Here is a 23,686-nt window from a genome sequence, read left to right as displayed (position 1 = left end):
AGTGATGCTAAGCAAGGGAGAAGGGGAGCAGGGAAACAGATTTATGACAGAAGTATAGTAGGGGAGAATAAGTAAATATAGTTTAGTTTCAGATTCTGGGAGTTACTGAAAGAACTCGAGTGTCCTTGCCATGTGTTTATAATTTGAGCATTTCAGAAGTTACTGTTCAGAAAATACAATATATTTCTATAACTTCAGTAACTGTGCAGCTTGAGCATTTGCTTAAAACAGCAGATACTATTTGAGGGAAATAAATAAAATGCTTTCATTTGAAGAACTGGCATAAGATGAAGTGAGTGTGTCCAGTTATCAATTTTAAGTGTGTTTATTCAGGAAGAAGTTTTATTGGGCTTTTTTGCTGCTTTTGAAAAAATAATTATTGCTTGAAGTGTTGAAATTTTAGTACACTTCAGTCACTACAATAACACTTGCTGTTACATATTAGAAATAGAATTAACCCTTAAGTAGTGCTTTTCATAGATCTGTAAAGCAAATATAATTAGTTAAAGCTTAGTTGTGTGTCTAGTTGAAGGGAAAGGTAAATTTGTACAAGAATCTTACTGTGTTGAATAACTTTGTTTTTCTTTTAACAGAATTCCTCTAAGGACTAGGAAATATTGCTGGTGTTGTGCATTCTAGAAATACGTTTTACTACAGATACCACCAAGGCTTTGCAAACAGAATGAACATGCATGTTGACTGCTTACCCACAGTAACCAGCTGGGCATTTCACTCGTGATGTTTTCATTCTCACCTTGTCCAATTGCAATTTGCTTATACTGATTTTTAAAAAGAGGAATAAATCAAAGTGGAGTACCGTAAACTTGGCATGGAAAATAAAAAGAAAGACAAAGACAAACCAGATGAAAGAATGGCACGGCCTAGTGGGAGATCAGGCCATAATCCACGTGGAACTGGTTCTTCAAATTCTGGAGTGTTAATGGTTGGCCCTAACTTCAGAGTTGGTAAAAAAATTGGATGCGGTAATTTTGGAGAGCTACGGTTAGGTAAGATCCTTGTTTATTTATTTCAGTTTTCATTGTTCAAGGACATTTTTATGCAGTCTAGGCAAGAAAATTTCTCTATGAATACCGTGCAGCTCTTCAAACTGCCTTAAAGCTTCAGATGTGCAAGGCATATTCAGCCCATCTTTTGTGGTTTTACCCCAGCTAGTGCAAGCTTGATGACATGAAGAATCTATAGCAGGATACTTCCTGTGACTAAAATGTTTTCTAGCTATGCGCAGTGCTCTCCTAAATTCAGTCACTTTTCTCTTCCAAGATGTGGAAGTTGCATCATGCTTATTGTAGCAGTCTTTCCTGACTTCCCGAAGCACTTTATTGAGGTATATTTAGGGCTAAATGTATGAGACACATCCCCATCTTGTAGGTCTGGCCAATCTCTTGGAGATGCTGTAACCAGGTACTGCAGACTTTTTAATACTGGTGAGCAAGGAAATTCCTTGGTTTCTTTTTTAATGTAGTGAGGTTAAACATTTGAGTTGCTGTTAAGCAGGACAGTGAGAATCCATCTGTAGAGAAAATTTGGGATAATTCAGTCACTTTACTCTGCTGAACAGATGGATGAAAATCAGATGGTGGAGAAGGCAGACTGAAAAGGACCTCTAGAGTTTTGAAGAATTTAAGCAGCGAAGCTGGAAATGCTAACATTTATTAAAATAGACAGGATGGGTGTGTTCTTTTGGAAGACTATGTGTTTAGTTTTGGGGATTTGTTTTTCCAAGATGGACAGCGTGATTAGCTAGGGTTTTCAAGATGTGTAAGTTCAACTGTGTTTTAATAAATACAGTTTGACACCTAATGGCAAGAATTTACTCTATTGTTAGAAGGCTTGAGTTAAAGTGCTTCATGCATTAAATAGAGGTGAGTTTCACAGTGAGATGTTTGAGAGGATGGTGGGCTATATAGGTGATGTTTCTGTTGATCAGTGCCTGTGGTAGAAGTAATACTCATTGTCCTTCAGACAATATTTGTGATACAGTGTTTGCATAATATAATATGTTTTTAATATAGTGTGTTCTGGGGGCTGTCAGGATGTAAACAAGCTTGGGAAATTAATACTGTAGAGGGATTAAAGACAATATTGCTGCAGTTCTGATTTAGGACACTGAATGTTGCAGTCTCACTAATAGGTACTCTTGTTACTACTATTAATAGTTACACAAAATTGATACATTTTGACATTTACAGTGTTGCATACATGGCTTTGCAGTCCACAAATCAAGCTGAAAAATTGCTCTTCCTCACTTGCTAAACTTTTGCATACTGCCTTCAAATCATAATTTTTGTTTCAAACCTCTCAATGAACTTAATCAAACCAGCAAGATTAATTCTACATAAAGGCAACTGCAAACTAGTAAAGGTAATTTTTTGTCCATCTGTTTTTTTGGTCACAAAGTGCAGAGCTGATTAAGGATTAATATCTGATTAACTTACTTGCAGCTGTTACAGTGAAACAATGTATTTTATTTTAAATACAATATTAAATTAGTTAAGACTTACAGTTTGGTAGTACTGAAATAAAATACAGCAAGTAAGTAAAAGGAATAGGAGGGGGATTATGGGACATTGTACTGTCCTGCAACAGTCACCAGCCTTTCTGATTTTGATGTCTGTGGGTTTTGCTTATATTCTAGATATTTAAAATCTCTAATTTTTGGTTTTTGTGAGGAAGGTGTTTTAAATGTAAGTTACTGAAAGCAAGAGTTAACATTGCTATTATAGATTCTAATTTAATTTTTTTTTTATTTTTTCATTTGCTTTGCTACAGTATCAAGTACTTAGTGTGCACCGTTTCTACAAAGGTGTACACAAGTGCTTAGTTTTTTATATGCATGTCTGCAAATGGAATATATTTTGAGCACATGTCCTAAGGTTAGAACTGAGGAACTTAAAGGAGGAATGGAGTTGTAGAGTGATGAATTGGTGCTCAGAAGATAAAAATTCAGTTATATATCGGAAGCTGTTGTTTTTCTATCTGGGAGGAAATTGGAGGTCACGCTTCAGTAGTGGCTTGTGGATCAAATGGGAAATTGGCTTTCTGTAGCAAATTACTGTTTGTGATCTTCAACCATTAGCTTGTAAAGGACTAAATTGGTTTGGATATTGAGCTGTTAATTTTAAGACTCACTGTTATAGTTAAATTAAACTGATATAGTTAAAATAAGCTGATAAGGTAGTAAAGAGAAAACTTGTTGCTGTTGCAAGAGATGCATTACTCAATACCTGTTGTGTGTTTATGGACAGATCAACAGTGGTGTTTTACATATGTGTCTGCTGTATTTTAAAGTGACCATTGTCCTGACTGACCACCTGGAAACTTAGTGTCCCTGCTGATGCTACTTCAGAATAAGCACATCATTGCAACTTTTGGAACTCAGTATCCAGTTACTTAACTATAACTGGGTTTGTTACTTACTCGGGGTAGGTGATGTACGTAGCTAAGAGATGGAATGAGCAGGGCTCCTGCTTCTTATAGATTCTAATACCATGCAAAGACACAGAAACAACTGCACAGTACACTTCTTACCAAAAATGTAACTGATATGGTCATCCAATAAGAAATACTTAGGATGCCTGGATATCCACTGTAGTCCCTACATAGGGGACTATGACCCCCTTTATAGCATACTGATCATATTAATTATGTGTTTGTTGTTGTGAAGCCCTCAGGTTATTTGGGTTTTTTTGTGAAGTTTGATCCACTGAGATGTGAGCTTTTAATGCATCTTGTTTCAGCTTTACAAGAGTACTCTATTTTTTAAAAGACTCATTAGCATTTCATAGTAGTTGACTAAATGACTCACTTGGTCAAAGCATGGCAGTGGGTTCAGTCCCTCTGTGGGGCATTCTCTTAAGAGTTGGACTCAGGGTCCTTGTGGGTCCCTTCCAAATCAGAATATTCTGTGATTCTGTGTAACTTTCTTCACAGGGATCTTTTTAAACGTGGTCCTCATCTTTTACCCATATGATTTCTGTAACAAAACTGAGATAAACATAGGAAATTCAGACCTGAGTAATACTACAGAGAAAAAAGGAAAATGATCATTAAGAGTAATAGACACTAACTGCATTTGAAAATTGTAAAGAAATAGCAAGTGTTGGAAATGACAACTTAATCTATCCTTTTTCTGCTATTTTTTAATTTTACAGCTATAAAACTTGTTTAACATTTTAGTCATTGCATACAGTTTGAAGTGAAGCTAATTGAAAAGATCTTACCCAGTTGTAGAATCCCTTTTAAAGCAGCAGATACATTTCCTAAATGGTGTAATCCCATTTAGGAAATGGTCAGGAATGTTGTTGTCCTATCCTAAGTTTTAGCTTAGTAAAATACATAATTGAGGAAAAAAGTAGTCCTCAATTAATTAACTAGTTAATTCTAGTTTTAATTAGTGGCTGATATTTCAAAACTGCATGGTAATTAAAAAATAAATTTAAATAATTCAGCAATAATTATGAAAATATCACATTCTGGTTATTGTGATTTACCAATTTCAAGCTTTTTTAGTACAAAAAAATCACAAACTTGGTGCAATATCTGCAACTCTGTGAAATTTCCACCTCTTACAGTATTCAAGGAAAAAATCTTTTTAAATTAAGGCATTGGATTAATAAACCCACATTTCATAAGTCACTGCCAGAACACTAGCACCTTAGATGAAAGATAGTTTGAAGACTTTCTTGATATTTAAATGGCATTTACTTGAACAGAAAAGCCAGTGTCTCACATTTTTGTTTTTATTCTTTTTTCAAGGAAAAAATTTGTACACAAATGACTATGTGGCAATTAAGCTGGTAAGTTAATATTTTTTTAAAGGTTTTGGGATGAGAAACTAATCAGATTTTTCCTTTCAGATGTTACTGGGTTGATTTCTTTAATTGAAACCTTTAATAGTTTTGTATTTAATCGAATTAGATAAAAGCAGTTAGTGATAGATGTAATTGTGTAGTTTGGCCATATGAGTAAAAGTAGTTTTTAATTGTTGCCACTGTTTTCAAGGCTAAATCTGTGTTTGCAAAGTCAGTGATGGTTTAATGCTGCTTCAAGGATGGGCTCTGTGGCAGTCATCTTAGTAGATTCCTTTGTTGTTCAACAAGTTTACTGTGAATCTTAACATCGGGTGACTATAGAGAAACCCCAGAAATTCTTGAGGCTGCATGTGTTTCAATGTCCACACTCCTGCCCCCCAGTATTTTTCATCTTGAACTGCTGGTATTTACACATCACTTTGTTAGACATGTTTTATTTGCAGTACTGTGTAATACGTTTACTTCTTTTGCAAACATGATACTTTTGGCTATTGTGTTAATACGTCATTGTTTGGCTTTTTCTCAATCATAGGAACTCCTTTGGTAACACCATATTTTGCTTCTGGATTTTTTTAACTTCTCGGTAAATGACTGTGTTCATAACTGAAGTATTTAATGATGAAATTCACTTGGTTACTTCTTATCATTGAAGGATTTTTAGGACTCTGGTTGGTTTCTTGTTGCTGCAGTAGCAAAGAACTTTTTATGTAGTGTAGTATGGTTTCATAAAGTGAAAGGGGAACTATGGGAGCAGAAATGCATGGCTTTAGATGAGAAATCTGAAAAGCATTACAAACTTAATAAACTCCTGAAAAATACTGGTATCACTCTTCTTGCTTTGGGAAATACTTTGGAAGTAGTAGAAGTTTTTAAAACATGCAAATTATGGCTTGAGAGAGCAACATTGGATACAGTTTTGAGGGTTATTGTGTGTTAAATCAGATTTACACTCATTTTGTTTCAACATATCTTGAACTTACTCTATGTGTCTGGTGAAAGCTGAAAATAGTCTGAGAATTCTTCTACTTAAAGGCTGTCTGCTACAAAGCACATTTAGAAATACATTGCAAGGTAGTGAGGTTTTTTTTAAGCACTAATTACTTGATCATGTAGAGCAAGACAACTTCTTTATCTGATTGGTTTTGTTAAAAGGTTTTTTATGACATATACAGCTGCCATTTCAACCCATTTCAGCTGTCACAGGTGATACTTGTTGTTGGCAACATTTACTTTTTTGATTTCCAAATATCTCAATCTTAGAGCTGCTTGTTCCCAGCTGAGTAAAAAGCTTGGAGCAACTTTATTGAGTAACTTAGTTTGAAGTCACTTAAGAACCAATACAGTTAAGTATATATGTAATTTACTACTAGTGCTGAAAGAACTCTGAGTATGTAGTGGACTTTTCCATTTTTCCTCTTACATTAGTGGCATGAAAAGCCATAATGTCTTTGCAATGAAAAACAGATGAAGGAGTCATAATGAAAATCAACACTAGAGCTTGCATCATCATAGTAAGATAAAAATACATTTATTAGCCGGTAGAACTAATGGATTCTTTTAGTATCCTTCTCCCTTTTTTATTTCAGTATGTATTTCAGATACATACTTATTTACAGATTGGAAGGGATTTGAGTCACAAGGTTCAGTCTGCTAAGAGCAACTGCATCAAACCATGGGATTTATTTGGATTTTTTTATTTTTTCCTGTTCTTCTCCTATTTGAGACACTGCCAGGACTTTTTTCTAACAGTTATAGATACAGTGGCAGATAATCCTTTTCCTTTTTAAATGTAAGCGTTTGTTTACTCTGGCACTTGTACTTTTGTGCTTTCAGAGCAGTCATTTTCCTATGCTTAACCCTTGTTTTGTTATTGTAAATGAGACACTCTTAACTTCCTCTCCGTTTTGCACCTGTTGTAGTTCAAGTTTAGCCTTCCTGAGTGGGGTTACTTGAATTAAGTTTATGTTGCAGTCTAAGCAGTTACCCTTGGCAGGTGTGGTTGTTGTAATCTCTGCTGCAGTATCCTAAAATTGTATTTGCATTCCTCATGGTAGCATTCCAGTTTTGACCTACTGTTGTCTTAGGAGCAGCAAGACATCTATGCCAGATGTTTTGTATATCAGTGGTAAGCATGTGCTCTAGTGCAGAAGGACTGTGTGGGTTTCTCTCAAGTGCAATGAATGGCTCTGTTTATACAGCAGCTTTCAGGAGTGCTTGTGTTGCTAAAAATAAGTGTATTGTACAAGTGCTCTTTTGACTCAAACTTTTAAATGGTTTTGAATTAATATTTCCCGTGTGGACAAAATTATACAAGCATTTTCTTGTTATGGTGCTTAGGGCAGCTTCAGGACTTGTGTAAAAAAATAGCTTAAACAGTTTTTCTATGTGAGGTCCGAGGGTCATACAACTATATGCATTTTAAAGTATAATGTTTATATGTAAATGCATATTTAATTTGGTAGAACAGCTGCAGTTCCAGAATCTTCCTCTTCATCTGTCTTAATTCATTATTGCCTCTTCTGGTTGGTCACATACTCCAGTTTGAGAGGTCAGAATAGACTTTTTTAAGAACTATAATGAAACTCTTGAGAGCTGGGCTTTTACCAGTTCAGTGCTGTGTAGTGGTGTTAGTATGTTTCTGCTCATCTTCTAGTATACAAACTGATTTCTTGTGATCAGGTGGTTCTTTAGCAATAGCTGTTTGGTGTGTAAAAGCTCTACCTTTCCTGCTCACCTCTTCTAATTGTTAGATTTACTACTTTTATTACATGACCCTGTACTTGACTTAAACCTCCTATTGACTATTCAGCTTTCCCTTCTCCTTCATTTTTTCCCTTTCCCTTTGACATATTTCTCCGTTGCTCAAACTTACCTCCTCTGCGGATGCTTAACCACTACCAAAAAACTAGCTAAAGGAATTTCTGCTTGAGCATGTCATGACCCATCAGTAGGGGCCGTGATGTTCTTTATAAATTCTCATCAGGATTCAACAAAGACGCTGGACATGCTTTAGGGAGCTCTTGTGCTTTTTTGTGTGACCACCTTGTGTCTGGCAACCAGCTCACTATTTATACTTAAAAGGTGTTGGCTAACAAGCCCTTACATTTGAAGGCTTCAACAAATGCTGGGTAGCAGGCCTGTGATTTTTACAGTACACTTTAATAGACTCTCAGCTCCCTCAAAACACTACTTAAAGGTGCTGACTCACAAACCGCAGCGTTTCCACAGCTCCCCACTCCCACAATAAGCTTCAGTACGGAGTATGGAATAGAAATTCCATACGGGAGTATGGAATAGAAAATGATAGCTGTGCTTTGCCCAGACAGAGTGAGGCAGAAGAGAAATAAAAGCAGAAAAGGAAGAGAGCAAAAGAATATTATCAGTCCTTAGATCCTGCCTTGGTCTCACTTTTGTGGCTGGTCCAGAGCTGGGAGTTTTGACACGGTGGAAGAGAAAGAAGAAAAAGAGAGCAGGGCAGCCAAGTCTGCTTCCTTTCATCGTTAACCTAGTGCAGCCTCTTATGTGAATGTGATTTTTGTGCTTTTTTGTTCTGGGATGCGTAGCCAGTCCTTGGAGCTCTCTTCCAGGGAATGAGTGCAGGGTAGAGAAGTGAGCACAAATCTCCATCCAGGTGGAGCAGGGAGTTGGCTCAGCACTGTGCTGCCTCACCTCAGTGAGACCTTGTCTTCCAATCACAGCTTTCCTGCCAGAACATTCAGAATGTTTGAGATAAAACATGCTTATGCAAGGTCCTCCACACCTCCCAGTGGCTCAGACATTCCTTACTATTGGTTGGACATACGGCTCATCTTTGACTATGGTGATCTCTATACATTGGATGCAGAGCTAGGAGAGGAAGGAAGCAGAAGACAGTATGCAGCTAATCAAAGTGGCAAAAAAGTTGCAAAATGTTGTGCTCATCATTAAAACCAGAAATCCCACCAATATTATAGTTCCCATTTGTGTCAAACACTTTCCCCACCCCATGATTTAAAACCAAAAAAATCTGGTGTCCAGGGCTTGATTCATTGAACAAGTTCTTTGGTTGCAGTGTTTGGAATTGTTCAGCACTCTGATCAGCAGCTTCCCTCATCTTTGCTCAGGCCTCTTCAGTTAAAGTTGTAGCATTGTGGATGATGACAGAGCACTCCTCTTTGATGAGGCTGAGCATCCCATGTAATGTTTGTTCAATAATGGGTACGCTGATGGTGCGTCCATCTCCAAGGGGTTGCCAAATCGAACATTGATAGGACACAGGGAAGAAATTCAGACACCGCGTTTCCATCCAACATAGTATTCTAGTGTTAGGAATAAGATTTTTCATCTGAAGTCCTCAGAGCCAACCCCAAAGGGGCTCTCTATTTATTTCGTCATTCTTCAATTATAATTGTCAGTAAGATTTAGGATAATTATTTGTGGCTCTGTGGCAAGCTAATTCCTGCCATCAGGTACTAACCTGAAAAATGTAGAGGATGTTGGTCCTATTACAATTTTAACAAGTACAACTATGTCTATTCAAAGTTCTAATACCAAGTATGAACCATATTTCAGGCGAGTTCTTCAGGTCAAGTGTTACAAGTACTATACATCACAGCAGACAAACTTACAGGCAACAGAAAGAATCCTAATTTCTTCCTGAATGAAGTAGGGCATGGCGAGGCAAACCCTTGGCTGTGAGGCCTCCATATTCTTACAAATTCTTGTATTAGCTTCCAAGTTGAGTTGGAGTCTTATTACAGTAGTTCTTGTTTAACAGGATGACAATAAAAGGACACATTGCTGAAACATTTTGGGTGCAGTGCTAGGTACAGATTGTAAAACAACAGCAATATGCAGTCAAAATGCTTGATGTTAACATCACTCATTGCTTTGTCATAGTTCTTGTAGGAAAGGAAAATGGAAAAATGCCTTGTTCTAAACCAGTGGTTGAAAAGAGGGTACTGTCAACTGGTGTGAGCACAATATTCTTTATCATGGGCATTGCGAGTTACCTATAAGTAACTGCTGAAGGCTTCTGAAGTCACTACTCCAATAGTGAAAAAAATCTGCTAAAGCTAATTGTGCTAGCTTAAGTTTAATTGCTTAATTTAATTTGATCTCTGTCCTTCCTTTTGCGAAAGATACAATTGATTCTGCTTCCCGTGGCCCATTCCTGTACCACTGGAGCAGTAAAGTGGTTGCCATTGTCTCAGTGGGTGGAATTGGGCTTGTGTAAATACCTGAACCACTGCTTTAAGACTCTGTGCTTTTGCCTGTGCCTAAACTAAAATCTTCCACTTGGATTACTCTGAACCTCCATATTTGAGGTGGGAGTATATACAGCTTCTTCCTTCTCCTCATTTAAGTTACCCTGCTTTGATATTTTGGTTCTGGTATATGGCGCTATTTTGTAGCAGTTTGCTGACCCTGTCCGTCATCTCTGGTTTCAGTTTTAATTAGTGGTGCAGAATCCAGATTCTACATCCTGCAATTCCTCATGAAAGATTCTCTCATATGCATGAAGCTGCAGCTATGCTGGAAGCCTGCTAATATAACCATGTTTGACAGCGAACAGCCCTTCTGCCTTCAGCCTCTTTTCCTGATTGCTCTCAGCAGCAAGCAGCTCCCTCTCCTGAGGCCTGCTCTCCCTCTCCAGGAAACTTAAACCCCTTGACCAACAGGCAGCCCATTGCATGAGGGACCAGGACTCTTAAGGACTTTTTATCTGTATGCAAACCTCAGATTCTCAGTATCCCTTAGCCTCCTCTTCTGCAGCTTTTTTTCTGCTCTACAGCAACTGCTGCCTACACTTGCGTCTTTCCTATAGCCACTTCTCTGGCTTCAGCCTCTTCCACAGCTGCCTTTGTCTCCATGCCCAACACTCCTGTGGTTCTCTCCTTCCCCTCATCCTCATCCCTCACTACTTTTGATTCCTTCACTTGGGTGCATCTCTGTTTATAAAAATCTAGCAGTCGAATCTTGCCTCTTCATTTCACATACTAGTTCCTTATCTGAGCACTTGTGTAAGTCCTTGTACTCCCTAGGCCAACTTCTCATCCCTACTGTGGTACCCAGCACATCTCTCAGTATTTTCTCCTGCTTTTTAGCCTTGCAGAGCTCAAGGTGTAGTAAATCTTTCTATATTCAGCAAAGATTCCAATTTTGTTCTTTCATTTTTCTCTCTATCCAGACATCTCTGGAAGTGGTCAGCCAATCTCGTGGATGTTTTTTTAAAAGCTCAACTAAGACTTTCAAATGCTTTTGCAAATGTTTTGCAGCCAAACTTTGCTATCCAAATATTTTAGTAAAAAAAAAGTCTGTCTCATCTTGCTCTCTGTATGAACATTTTTGTAAAGAAGTCAACGAAATTTTATAGAAATGTCTCTCTATTTTTGCTATCTAGACATTTTGTAAGGAGTCATTAACCTTTTTATCTCTTAGTGTTTCCATCAGCATGACACACAGTACTCCACATATGAAGATGGGTGTAGGTCATACTTTCCCATAATAGGAAAGGGGTTCATGCTTGGAATTTCCTGAGCTGTCATGTCCTGCTCCTCCCTGTTTCTGATCCATCCTGTACCCCAGTCGGAGATGGAGATATCTGAGCCCATCCCAGCTAAAAATAGCTCAAGAGCGTTTCAGTCCCTCTCTGCCTCACAAGAGTCATGTCTGTGATGCCAATTTATTGTTACAAGCCATTGGTAGGAGTGTTATGTTTGTTGTAAATTCTTGCAAGTCTAAACGAAGCCACCAGACCACATGCTGGGGAGCTCTTCTGCTTTATTGTACAGTTGTTATAACTCTGGAACCCCCACTATTAGACTCCAAAGATGTTGGCTAACAACCCATTCATTTTGTACAGTAGGGGGAAAAATTTGACAGCTGTGCTTTGCCCAGGTAAAGCAAGGGATGAGAGAAATTAAGGTGGAAAAGAGAGAGGAAGAATGAAGAAGTTCACCATCTTTAGATTCGTGCAGTCAGTCCTGCTGCATGGATGGTCCAGAGCTGGGTTAGCAAAATAAAGAAAGGGAAAGATATGGAAAAAGTCATGACAGGGGCCCAATGTGCTTCCTTTCATATTTAACCTGGTGCAGGCTCTTAGGTAAACAAGACTTTTCATGCTGTTTTGTTTGCACATCCAAAGGCAACCTTTGAGCCTTTCTCTGGGAAGTCAGTTGGGAGGGACTGAGCATGGAGATGGGAGTAGCAGGCTCAGAGCACTGCTACTCCATCTCCATGGGACCCTTTGTTTCACTCACACTTTTCTTGTCATAACAATCAGAATATTTGAGACAAAACATGCTTATGCTTAGTCCTCCATGGAACTGCTTCTGGAAATACATCAATTTTTCTTTGGGTGAAAGATAGGAAGTTACAGAGTAGTCATCACTGCCTTTTAAACTGTAATCTTTAATTCACTGACTCACTAGTCCCCTCTAAAGATTTGAATTGATAAAATTCAAATCTATTATGAGGGTTGTGCGTAGAAAGAAAGTTGCACTTTGTTTCAAGGTTGTAATGTTTTTTCTCTCTATTTTTTGTTTTTAAGGAATAGAGGTGGTCTAGAGACACGCCTTTTTAGAATCCCTCTAAGATATGTTGTAAATACAAATCTAGTGCAAGTCTATTTAGTAGACTGATCTTTTCCTGTAACCAGAGCCTATCTCCTAAGGAATTTTTTTTCCTGAAAACGGCCTTTGTTTGCCATTGCTTACAAATGTGTAAAGCAGACACAGAATGTAAACTGAGATGAGTTTTCTCACTGAATTACTAAAACCATGAAAAGTAGGTAATAGCTGAATGTTTATATTCGTCTTTGGCTCTTTCAAGACTTCTTGAACATTTTTAACCTTATAGTTCAAGTAAACTGCTTTTTCAAAGCCCCTTTAACAGAAAGTAACTTGAAAATTGAATAGTATTTTATTCCATGTATTTGGGACAAAAATAATTGTAGAAAGAATTCATAAGGAATTTGAAACAAATTTCACATTTTGGTAGCCCAGTTAGTTTTGCTTTGTGATTAATTTATTGAAAAATAAACACTTGCTTATTTTAGGAAATTCTTGCTCACTTTTCACATCTTTGCAAAAAATACAGTGTTCAGTTTTGCTGGTTGCTCTGGAGTGTCAAAAAGATACAGTAAATTCTATTTGTTTTTTGCAGAAACTGTTACATTAGTCCTTCTTTACTTTTAGGCATCTACTTTTGGCATCCTGGCAAGATCAAATGCATAAATATACACTGTCAGGGAGTTCAGCAGCAATAGGAAACAACGAAGTCTTGGAGGGAGATGAGTTGAGGAAGAAGACTGAATTTCTCATTCTTGCACATTGCGTCATAGATTTTATGCCCTGATTGTGATACTGAGAGACAACACAGGTTTATAAACTTGTAGCTTTAAAAGGATGATGGGAGGAAAAAGATGAGCACTTTGCCCAAACTTTTCCTGAAAATTGGTGTTCAGTAGTATCAGTTAGTGCTAATAACCGTATTGAGAGTTACTTACTATGTGCTGCAGTTCCAATAGTTATGGAATTAGTTTCCAAATTATCACTGATGTGTTCGAAGATCACAGAATCAATTAGGCTGGAATAGACCTCAGAGAGCATTGAGTACAACTTCTGACTGAAGACCACCATGTCAGAAAGTCACTCAGTGCCATGGCCAGTCTTTTCTTAAACATTAAACACCTCCAGGGATGGTGACTCCACCACCTCCCTGGCCAGTCCATCCAAGCACCCTTTCTGTGAAGAAATTCCTCCTAATGTTCAACCTAAACATCCCGTGTTGGAGCTTAATATTAAGATCATGTTACCTATCATAAGAAACAAGGCATATCTTCTAAAAGATGCTCTAGGAAATTAGTTCAAGAATCTTGTGCTAAAGAACTTTTCTTTGCAAAGGGAGATAATCAGAAAGTTTGAGTTTCCATTTAGGCTGCATGTGTATTCTTCTGCTTAATCTCATGTCACTTCATTTAGTTCTACGAGACCCTGACACACATGTTGAACACTATAATGAGATTTTATTAATGTGCACAAACCACAGGCTTATTCTGGGGTTTTTTTTTTGCTTGTTTTGGATTCATTGTTTGGAATGGAGATACTTGATTTCTGCTAAGCTGTTACTATTTGGTGGAAGGATTTGGTATTTTTTATTAAGATCCTGGGAGAAGCTTCTTGTAAAGATACATCTCTCAAGTAATAGGTATTTGGAGTTTTTTTTCAATCTGTTAAGCTGCATATTATTGCCACTTTCTGAGAAATGTAGGACATACTATCCACATGTTTTGGAGCAACATACTATTTTTTAGGTATTCCGTCATGTGTCTGTTGCTTGATTTGCATGTTGGACTCTGACCCTGCGGAGCAATACAAGATGTAAATATCCATATATGCACTACTCTAACCTGAAGGAGGTTTAGTTTTCTCTGTTTCTTAATTGCCAGTCATTTCAGAAGAAACATTCTAACTTTCTGTGTGGCTTGGAAGTAGTAGGGCTTAGTTTGGCTGGTAGTAGGTTAGTGTATTAGTTTTTAGGCTTTGTTTTAAATGCTGTTTTTGTTTTTAAATCAGGAGCCAATGAAGTCGAGAGCACCACAGCTACATTTGGAATACAGATTCTACAAGCAGCTAGGATCTGGAGGTAAAAAGCAGTATAATGCATTTTACTGTGATGAATCCAGGATCAATTTTTGACTGAAGTTTTCTGGTTTAGAGGTATAAATCTATTTAATAAAGTTCCTTACTAATTAAAGCAGAAAAAAGCCCAAGGAGTTAGTGAATTAAATAATAGTGAATAATAATGATTATAAATTCCATTATTCTAACTTTTTTCCTACTCAATAAAGTGTATCTATGAAGTCCTGACTTTTTAATAAATCCTACCTATCACAACATGCCTGCATACAAGTATACCTTAAACTAAGACTATTCCCAGTACAACTCTTTGAAAAAATACTGTAGATCTCTAAACTGCTAATCTACTAATTTTGTATTTTGAATTAAAGTTGATGTGATAGCTTAAATAGCTTCAAATTCAGATTTACTTTACTTCACTTCTACTGATACAGTATATATTGCTGCTTACTAGTTTTAAACTTCTTAAATACCTCTAGGAGAAGTTTAAATGCAGTTTAATATTTAAATTTCCCATTTCACTCCCGTTGGTGCTTTTATACCCAGAAGTACTCTTATGGTGGTGGCCTGAATGATCCAATTGTCACCTTTTGTTTTTATAGGTGAGCGATACCTAAAACTTCTTGCACATTTTTGTGCCTTTCACAAAACTGCATATAATCAGTTAGGAAGATGTGAAGTTTCTTACCCTAGTAAAGTGAGTACAGATTCTCTAGATCAGCTATAATTTAGGAGAAAGAAATCTTGTGATATCTTTTCCTTGAAATTATTCCTAGAGTAGGTCATGTAGTTAACTATTTTTCCCATTTTTCTACTAATGTAGAATTTCATTTTATGAGTGGACTACTAACAGTGGTTTTCTACATATTTGTTCAGGAGCTTTTACATGTTTCTACATGTATGTTCAGGGGCTTTCTAGAAAAGGCAGCCTGGAATTTGTGACAGTGATTTGATTGTGCTTAAGCTAGAATAAAATTCTACTTAGTATGAAAAGTCTCTGAAAAGAAATATGCAATGAACATGCCCATACCACTTTGATTTTGTTACCTTGAATATGTGTATGTTATGATGAATTTTAATACTTTTTAATTCCTATTTTCACCTTTTTCTTTAAAATTTGGGATCATATGGCAGCTCATTGCTGCTCTGGCTGGATAGTTTTTCTCAGGTAGCTTTCAAAATTTCATGCTACTCTTTTAAAGACTACATCTGGTGAAACAAAGTTTCTAATATGTTCAGTAAATATAGACCTTTTTTTTGCTGATGTACTATGAATGCTTTGCAACCAGGAATTTTTAGAGATTACTTTTGGCAAAACACAATTTCTCTTGTTAATTTCTCTTCCTAGATGGAAAATAACGTCGTAGATAGGTAATCAAAATCTTGAGTCTCTATGATTGCTGTTTGGAGAAAGTCATCACAGTATGGGTGTTTTTTTGTAAGTAGTTATAAATTGTCAGCATACTGTACAAAAATATTGTGAAATAGCTGATGAGTAGAAAGCTGAGATCTTAAGTTTTTAACTAATGGGGCATGACAACCCACAAGTTAGGTACATTACCTATCTGTGAATACCGAGGTGTAACGATCTAAAATTGCAAAGGAGCTGTATAGTGGAGGTAAGAATAAAGCTGTAATTCCTAGTTCAGACTGCAGAAGTTAGGCAGTGCTTCTCAGAGATAGGAAACCTTACAGGAGTATTTATTGGGAAAATGTCTTTAATGAGTGTAACTATGTTTGCCTTTTTATTTAGTGAATAAGACTGGGAACTGTGTTTAGTGTAAGAACATAGTGAAGTCACAGTTATCCTGCTTTACTTCAGATATCATTCAATTTTCTTAACCCTATTTGCTGGTTGCAACAAATTTTATCTCTTTTTCTGATGCCTTGTTGAAGTACTGAAAGGGAGAGTCACCTCTCTGATTCTTTGCATGAAGATGAAGTTACCTTTAGGGTGAAAATGCGAAGATAGAGCTGGTGACTTACTAAGCACCATCAATATTTATGCAAAACTTTGTTACAGACCTCCATTGTTTTTGCAATAACCTGCTTTTATTCAAAAGTGAAAGCCTCTCCCAGCAGAGAACCTTGAAAGCTCCTTTGTGAGCTTTCCTTAGGCACTCCACTTGAGGCCTATTTTAGGGGGTTTTGTGGCAAAGGCTCATTATGAGGAAAGTAATTTTCTTTTTCCTATCTACATAGAAGTTAAACAAAGATTGCTGATTCCTTATCTTCTGGCAGCAGTCACTTTTTCTATATTTTTCGAGTTGGGCCCTCAAGCAGAGGAAGTTATATGGCCTGTGATTTTCAGAAAAACTTTCTAGTATTATGTAGTTTCTGTTCTCATGTTATCTGTGATAACTGGTTTTAGTTTGCTGATTTTTTTTGTGACATGCATATTTACTGTGAAACATAGATTTAAGTAATTTTATCTCATGAACAGTTGAAAACATAGTTTTGGAAAGCTGATCCACCAAGTGATAAATTCAGAAAGCAAGTATGTAAACCTATGTAAAACAGGAGATAGTGAGTGGAAAAAATCTTTCACCAGGTCTATCCATGTAGACAGTATTGCATTATGGGCAGTGGTCGTTCTTTGATCAGAGAGAGAATGGATTGAAAGAAGTGGTCTTCAGTATGCAAGTTACAGAAGAGTCTGTCATAGGAGATGCAAAAATTGCTGCCATTGCTGGAAGAAATATGTAATATAGCAATTGTGAAGAGAGAAGGTTTCTCTGATACACAGTTATGCACCATACTAGAAGTTACAAACGTCTCAAGCTTTCCATCGTCTAAGCTTCTAAAAATCCACATTTGTAGGCTTTCTTACAATGAAGTCATCTTTTCCTTTGCTGTTTTTGTTTATTTGCACAAACTTGTAGTAATTTGGCCGATAGCTTTATAACTGTGTGGACTGTGTAGTTTGCATTTAATTGTACTGAATTGTGCTTCCCCTTGTTCTCCTCATGTTTACATGTATACTTACATATTAATAGCAAGTGGCTACTAAACTATGATTTCAGAAGCAATCAGTGAAAAGGGAGTTGTACTCCCAGTCTTGTAAGCAGAGCCAATATTTTCTATAAAAACCCCATGGTTTTCACGAGTAAGAACTACAGATTCCACAGTTTATGCTACAAATTGACTTAGTGTGAAATAACCAATTGGCATAGTGTGAAATAACCTGAAGCTTAAAGGAGAAAATTCTTTTAGGGCCTGTGAAATCCTCCTTGACTTGGAGGTGGCAGGAGGAGGAGGGAGAGGCATTAACATGTGAATCAATACTTCTAGAAGAAAATGAGGTTATTTTCTGGCAATATCATCCTGAAAGCAAGTAAAGAAAATGTTATTGTGGTTACAGATTATTTTACCTTCAAACCCTTTTTAATGGAGCATGCTTGTACTTCCTCCAATCTTGTAGGCATCCTCGATAAAAAGAGGATTTTGAAATTGTATGTTTTCTTGGTATTTCCTTAACTGCAGCCAGTATTTGTCTACGAAGTCTATTTATTTATTTTTATAATATCCCTTTTTCTTGCTTTTCTAATAACCTTGTAGCTTGGGATTTTTTTGAATATATATTTGTATTAATCTCTGTGCTAAGTCATGTTGTTTTGTCTTGAATGCCATGAAAATGGAAGACATTCTTAACTTAAAAAAGGATCAGAGGGTTCTTTTGTAGTTCTGCTTACTGAGAGAACAAGGAGAAAATAGGCATGAAATATGATAGATGTGCAGTTTTTATACACAAGACTTTGGAACTGAGAGTATTAATTCGTTGTATTTAATAAAAAGTGGTTTTGTCTTGCATGAATAAGAATTAACATTTCAAAACTGTATTCCTTTGGAGAGGATCTGCTCAAAAAGAAGGCCTAACTATAACTTTGCTCTTAAATATGCTATTTGAAATGCCTGTGAAGGTGCAGTAACATGTAGGTGTTTGTCAGGAAAAAAAAAGTGAAGAATCTTTCTTAAAGGGGAAATACTTTAAGTGCTTTTGGGCTTTTAAAAATGTTTTTAGTTTTTTAGGGAAATGGACCTCAAACTTATTAAAAACAACTTTTAAAATTACTTCAAAGATGTGGCTTATTTTAGTCTCATCGTTATTTAGCTTTCATTTAGGTTTTATGTACTAATAGAGATTTTAATGAAAATTGCTTTCTTTTTTCTATGATAATTTCGTAGTTTAGTAACTATGAGGGTGTTTTCCTCAGAGAGTTTGAGATCATTAGTCAGTATGCAGAATTTTCTAGTCAATTGAATGAGGAACACACAGAATTTAGAATCTCTTTGCTTCTAATAAATTTTGTTTAATGTGTATTTTCTTAATATGCAGATATGAGATATAAGAATACCATACTATCATAATCCAAATAAAATGATTGCTGAATTCTTACCTGAAATTGCGCTAAGGCTTTTGGAATTTATAGAAAACAGTTTTGTATTTTTTACTGATTTTTGAATTAATCTTCTATGCTATCAGGCTTTCTTTGCATGATTAGAAGATAAGGCGTAGGTGTATTTCGTGCGCCATGCTGCAGTTTAACTGACAGATAGGTATGGTTCAGCTTCCTTTTGCAGAAAGGAGTCTCTAAATGAAAGAAGTTATGTGTTACATGTTAAAGAGCATAAAAACGGTTCAGCTTTCATTGTCTGATTTTTCTAACCTCTTTTAATAAATGGGTCATTATCATAATGACTGGGAGGTTTTGCAAGTGACTGAGAACTCGTTTGTACTTACTTACCTGACAAGTGGAGCAAAAGAATGGCAAGCAGCTTCTGCTGCTTAAAGTGAATTAGTAGAACTCCTGTTTGTAATGCTGCTGTTAAAACAGACTTAGAACAGTTCTTGTTTATAGCAGCGAGGAGTATCTAGTATTAGATTTTATTTTTTTTCATTTGAGGTAATTTTTGAGGTCACAGACTCAAAACAGGTCACAGATCTGTTCAGCAGTGGATTAACCTACTGGTAAAACTGCTGTATTAATATTTCAGACAAGGCAGATGCTCAGTATTGTAAATTAGGTTTTATTTTTCTTAACTTTTGGACATCTGTCCTTTCAGCTGAAATCTAGTTAACACTTCTACTTGAAAAACTGGAAACCATTCACTTTTCTTACAGGATCACTACTGTTGACTAGTCAATGCATAGGATATATTTGTCTACAGTGGGAAAAGGTGTTGTATTTAAGAAGGTCATTGCCTTTGTGAAATGAGTGCTAAGTATTGCTATCTGTACCTGAACCATTGTGATTTGGTACCAACATTCACATGACGTAGTCTGTATTGGTATCTAAAAATACGGTTTTCAGTTTTGAGATCATGTGGACCTGCCTTTGACACAGTGGAATCACAGTACTTGGACAGCTGTAATTAGACAGTTACTGTTGGATTAGTGATCCAGGAGGATTTCAGTGTGGCATAGTGTGGTTTTGGGAGATACAGAAATATTCCCATACAGTAAGTGGAGTCTGCTCACCATTTTGTAGTCAAGCTCAGGAGAATATTTATTGTAGCATTTAGAGCATGTCTGGATTTGCCACATTTTGGTTTGGGAATGTAGTAGAGTGAGTTTGAAATACTTTGAATTTCTGATTTTGAGAGGGGGCAGAGTACCCTAAGGCAAGAGCACATCTTTGTTATGAGGTGCCTTATACACAGTTTAATATGGACTAGTAGGTTAGACATTACTGTTTATGGTTTTCTTTTTTGTGTTGGAAATGTGTTTGATGGGCTGAAGGCCAAGAATGAGGTTCAGTTCTCAGTGTCTTTAGTGTTTTTTCCTCTAGGTAAAGACAAAAATATTTAAGGTGAGAAAATGTGTTTCTTCATTTAATTACAGTTCAGGCCAGCTTTAGCTGGTGTGTGAGATCTGAGTGTTCATTGACAACTATTAATTATTTTCATATAGCTATATTCAGGGTATGGAATCTCTGAAGCATATTTTTCTCCTGAAAGACAAGCTATCTTTTGTGTTTGAGATAGTTACAGGCAACTTTCACTGTCACTGTGAAGGCAGTAGGATCTCAGGTTGCTAGTGATACCATGTCTACTTCATCCCCTTGGCCATAGCCACCTTGCCTTCCACTTCAGCCTGTGGGAGAAAAAAGAACCCAGCATGATTTCATTGTGGTGCATCAGCGTCTGTGTTTTGCTATAACTCTTCCCAAGACAAAAATTTCAGTATAATAATTTCTTAATTTCTTTCTCAGTTGGTAGACTGTAATGTACTTTACTAGATTGATATTCTATCATACCATGAGGAAGTACCCCAATAGCAAATCTCCTTGAGTCTAGTGCTGGAAACAAAGCGCTACATCTAGATTATTGTCAGGTGATTATTTTTGTTAATAGATCTTCTAGAAACAATTTAAAATTACTTATCTCATTCTGTGTTTTTCAAAATATTTTGGGATTGATGTCTTGCTGCTATTATAGGATAAACATTATGAAAGTAATGAAGGTTTGAAGTGAGTTTATGGGAAAACACGAATGTGATGTGCAGCTATATTTAATTGGATGTTCCTACTACTTAGTTAAAGCAGTAATGATTTACTGGAACTTCAGATTTGAGAGTATTATTTAATTTCTAAAACAAAGGTGTTTTGTCTCTAATGATCAATGACAATGTATATTGAAGACAAAATGTCTAGCTATAAACTACAGAGTTAGGAAGTAGGTGAGTTCAGGGTAGTCCTAGTTTACATATCTAAATAAAATTTTATCCATTCTTACAGATATGTTCAAGTTATTGCACTTCATAACCTTTCTATACGTCTTGCTAGTCCACATTCAGTATGAATGCAAAGTGAGTTTTATTTGTACTTCACATGAATATTGCTTTGAACTATGCTTCTAGGTAGGTAGCTGAGAATTTGGTCTTAAACTGATGGCTGTTTCTTTATTTTTTTAGTCATGTTATCCTGCTTTATTACTTCTGTTGTAATTTGACTGGCATTATTATGCTGGGGAATCAACAATAAGCAGTTAGTTAAAGTGGTTGTTAATCATGATAAAGTTAAAAAAACTGAACATGCAGGTGATCTTAAAAAATAAATCTCTAAGCTTATTTAGGAATATAGTATTAGAGCACTTAACCTGAATCCAATATTGAATCTCTTGACTGAAGAGGAATCTATTCATAGGCACTGTTAATCTGTGTATTGATGACTGCTGCGGTTGTGTCATGAGTTGTTTGGGGAAAACTCTGACTCAGTTTTGAGTTTTTGCTGCTGATCTGCTTCCTTTAATAGGAAAGTTGAGGTGCTCAGTAATTAATGTGAATATGCTAATATTTATGTTTATGTGAATAAACATGAATATGCTAATATTTATGTTTATGTGAATAAACATAATTGATAATGCCTAATTTATTTTTAAGTGTAATCCAACAAAATTATAAATATGTTGCTTGCAGTTTTTCTTGTTTTATGCCAATCCTTTTCTAGGATTTAGCCTAAGGACATGTACGGGATTTTCTGAATTTAAAGTAATTTTTTGCCCTGGAATAAATGCAAGAGATCTGATAAGAATCAGATGACAGCTGCATAATAGAGTTACATGATAATGTTTCTGAGAAACAGTAGTTACTGGCCATAAGAAGCCTGGCTGTATGCAAAAATGTATATTGATTTTGTATTGTGACAAAATACACACAGATTTCAGAGATTGGACTTTGAGAGGCATACAATAGCTGTAATTGTGAAAGGAAGCTTGATAAGACAGTTCAGTGAACAAAGTGAATGTTAGATAAATGGATATTTGATGTAATCATTATTACAATAAAATACATCTCTAATTCTGTTTTAGTAATATAAATAACTAAAGAAGATTTTTCCTTTTGAAATAGATCTAATTATTTTATTACTGTTTCTTCTTTTTGCAAACATATTCTTATATTTGTAAGTAAGAGATGCAGTCTAAGTGTTGTGGTGATATAGTGTCTCATTCTGTGTTTGGAGTTTTATAGTTCATGGCTGGTCATGGCTTCAGTGACATTCAGGTGCTATGTTTCCAGAGACTGTGTGACCTCCGGTGTATGCTGCTTTGGCTCAAGTCAGAACACACTACCCTGAGTTTTATAATCGCTTCCTTTGAGACCATTCAAACCAGATTCCATAGAATAACTAGGGAATATTTGTGTTTGTGGCAGTTTGTTAATTTGTATCCTTGACAAGAGTACTAGTATAAATGTGCTGTGAAAGATGACTGTTACTGCAAATCTTCCAACTAGTTTAAAGTATTTGGCTTATGTCCAATGAATTGCCGCATAGGAAAATTAAGACTGCAAATAAAAGGCAGTGTGCTATAAGAAGCTGAATACACGACACTATGATCTGCAAAAGCAGTCTTGTGTATTTTATTGGCATTTATGTGTCTGATTGAACAGATTCTCAGCAATAGGATATAATGCCATCAGTCTGTTTCTTGACTGGTTTAGAGAAAACTCTAAAATGAAATTGGTATTAGAAGAAACTGAAAAACACTGGAAAGCTACTTACTAGCTTAATAGCTTTACAAATTTAGATTGTATTGTATAGAGACATTTTGCTAAGATACAGCTCAAAATTAAGTCAGTGATAGATGAGGTTAAATGCAAGTGGTATTGCCATTGACTTGTGGGTTTCATATTCCTTTGGCTGTCTTTGCTGCCTGTTTTTCAAATTAGTTTTTTTCTTCCCTGAGTGAGGACACACCCCTAAAATAATTGAAACTATGATGTAATATCTGTGTCAAAGCAGATAAATGGAATTTTTTCCTTAAGATACAAATGTGTTTGTGCTGGTCATGTATATTGCTGGAGATAACTGAACAGCATGAAGTCTCAAGCTTAAATCAGGTTTAGTCATGAAGTTCTTGAAGAAGACTACCAAGATGGATAATGGTCCAAAGCAGAAATAGCTTATTATTTTCTTTGTTTTAAAGAGATTTGGCAGATACAGTTTAATCTACTAGTCATGTTTTCTTTATTCTAATGCTTTTTTTATCCTTTCATCATTGTAGAGGAAGTCAGATATGTCAGCTTTAACAACTTTTTGGACATCATGTACATAAACATGATGGACTGAAGTATTTGAGTGAAAATTAAAGAGTATAATCTGTAAATTCACATAACTGTTTTAGGGGGCTCTCTTTGCACCCCTGCCCTTCCGACCTCACCTTCTCAGTGGATAGTCAAGTACTTCTTGAATGTTTGGACTTGATTTTGGAGACCAGAGCTGTACAGCAGTAATG

The 23,686-nt window shown here is 36.1% G+C and overlaps 1 protein-coding gene across 6 annotated transcripts in view; it reads left to right on the top strand.

Annotated features, from left to right (window-relative positions):
- The window catches only part of CSNK1G3 (casein kinase 1 gamma 3), a 65,735-nt gene that overhangs the window by 10,760 nt on the left and 31,289 nt on the right, over positions 1-23,686 (top strand). For all 6 annotated transcript variants that reach the window (XM_031061234.1, XM_031061232.1, XM_005426185.2 and 3 more), the window contains exons 3-5: positions 594-1,007; positions 4,777-4,817; positions 14,390-14,459. In XM_031061234.1, coding sequence (XP_030917094.1) covers positions 830-1,007; positions 4,777-4,817; positions 14,390-14,459 — 289 coding nt within the window. In that variant the 5' untranslated portion in view covers positions 594-829. The remainder of the gene's footprint in view (positions 1-593; positions 1,008-4,776; positions 4,818-14,389; positions 14,460-23,686) is intronic.

The sequence above is a fragment of the Geospiza fortis genome, unplaced genomic scaffold (genome assembly GCF_000277835.1).
Source record: "Geospiza fortis unplaced genomic scaffold, GeoFor_1.0 scaffold44, whole genome shotgun sequence".
NCBI lineage: Eukaryota > Metazoa > Chordata > Aves > Passeriformes > Thraupidae > Geospiza > Geospiza fortis.
This window is presented reverse-complemented; position numbering and strand designations above follow the sequence as displayed.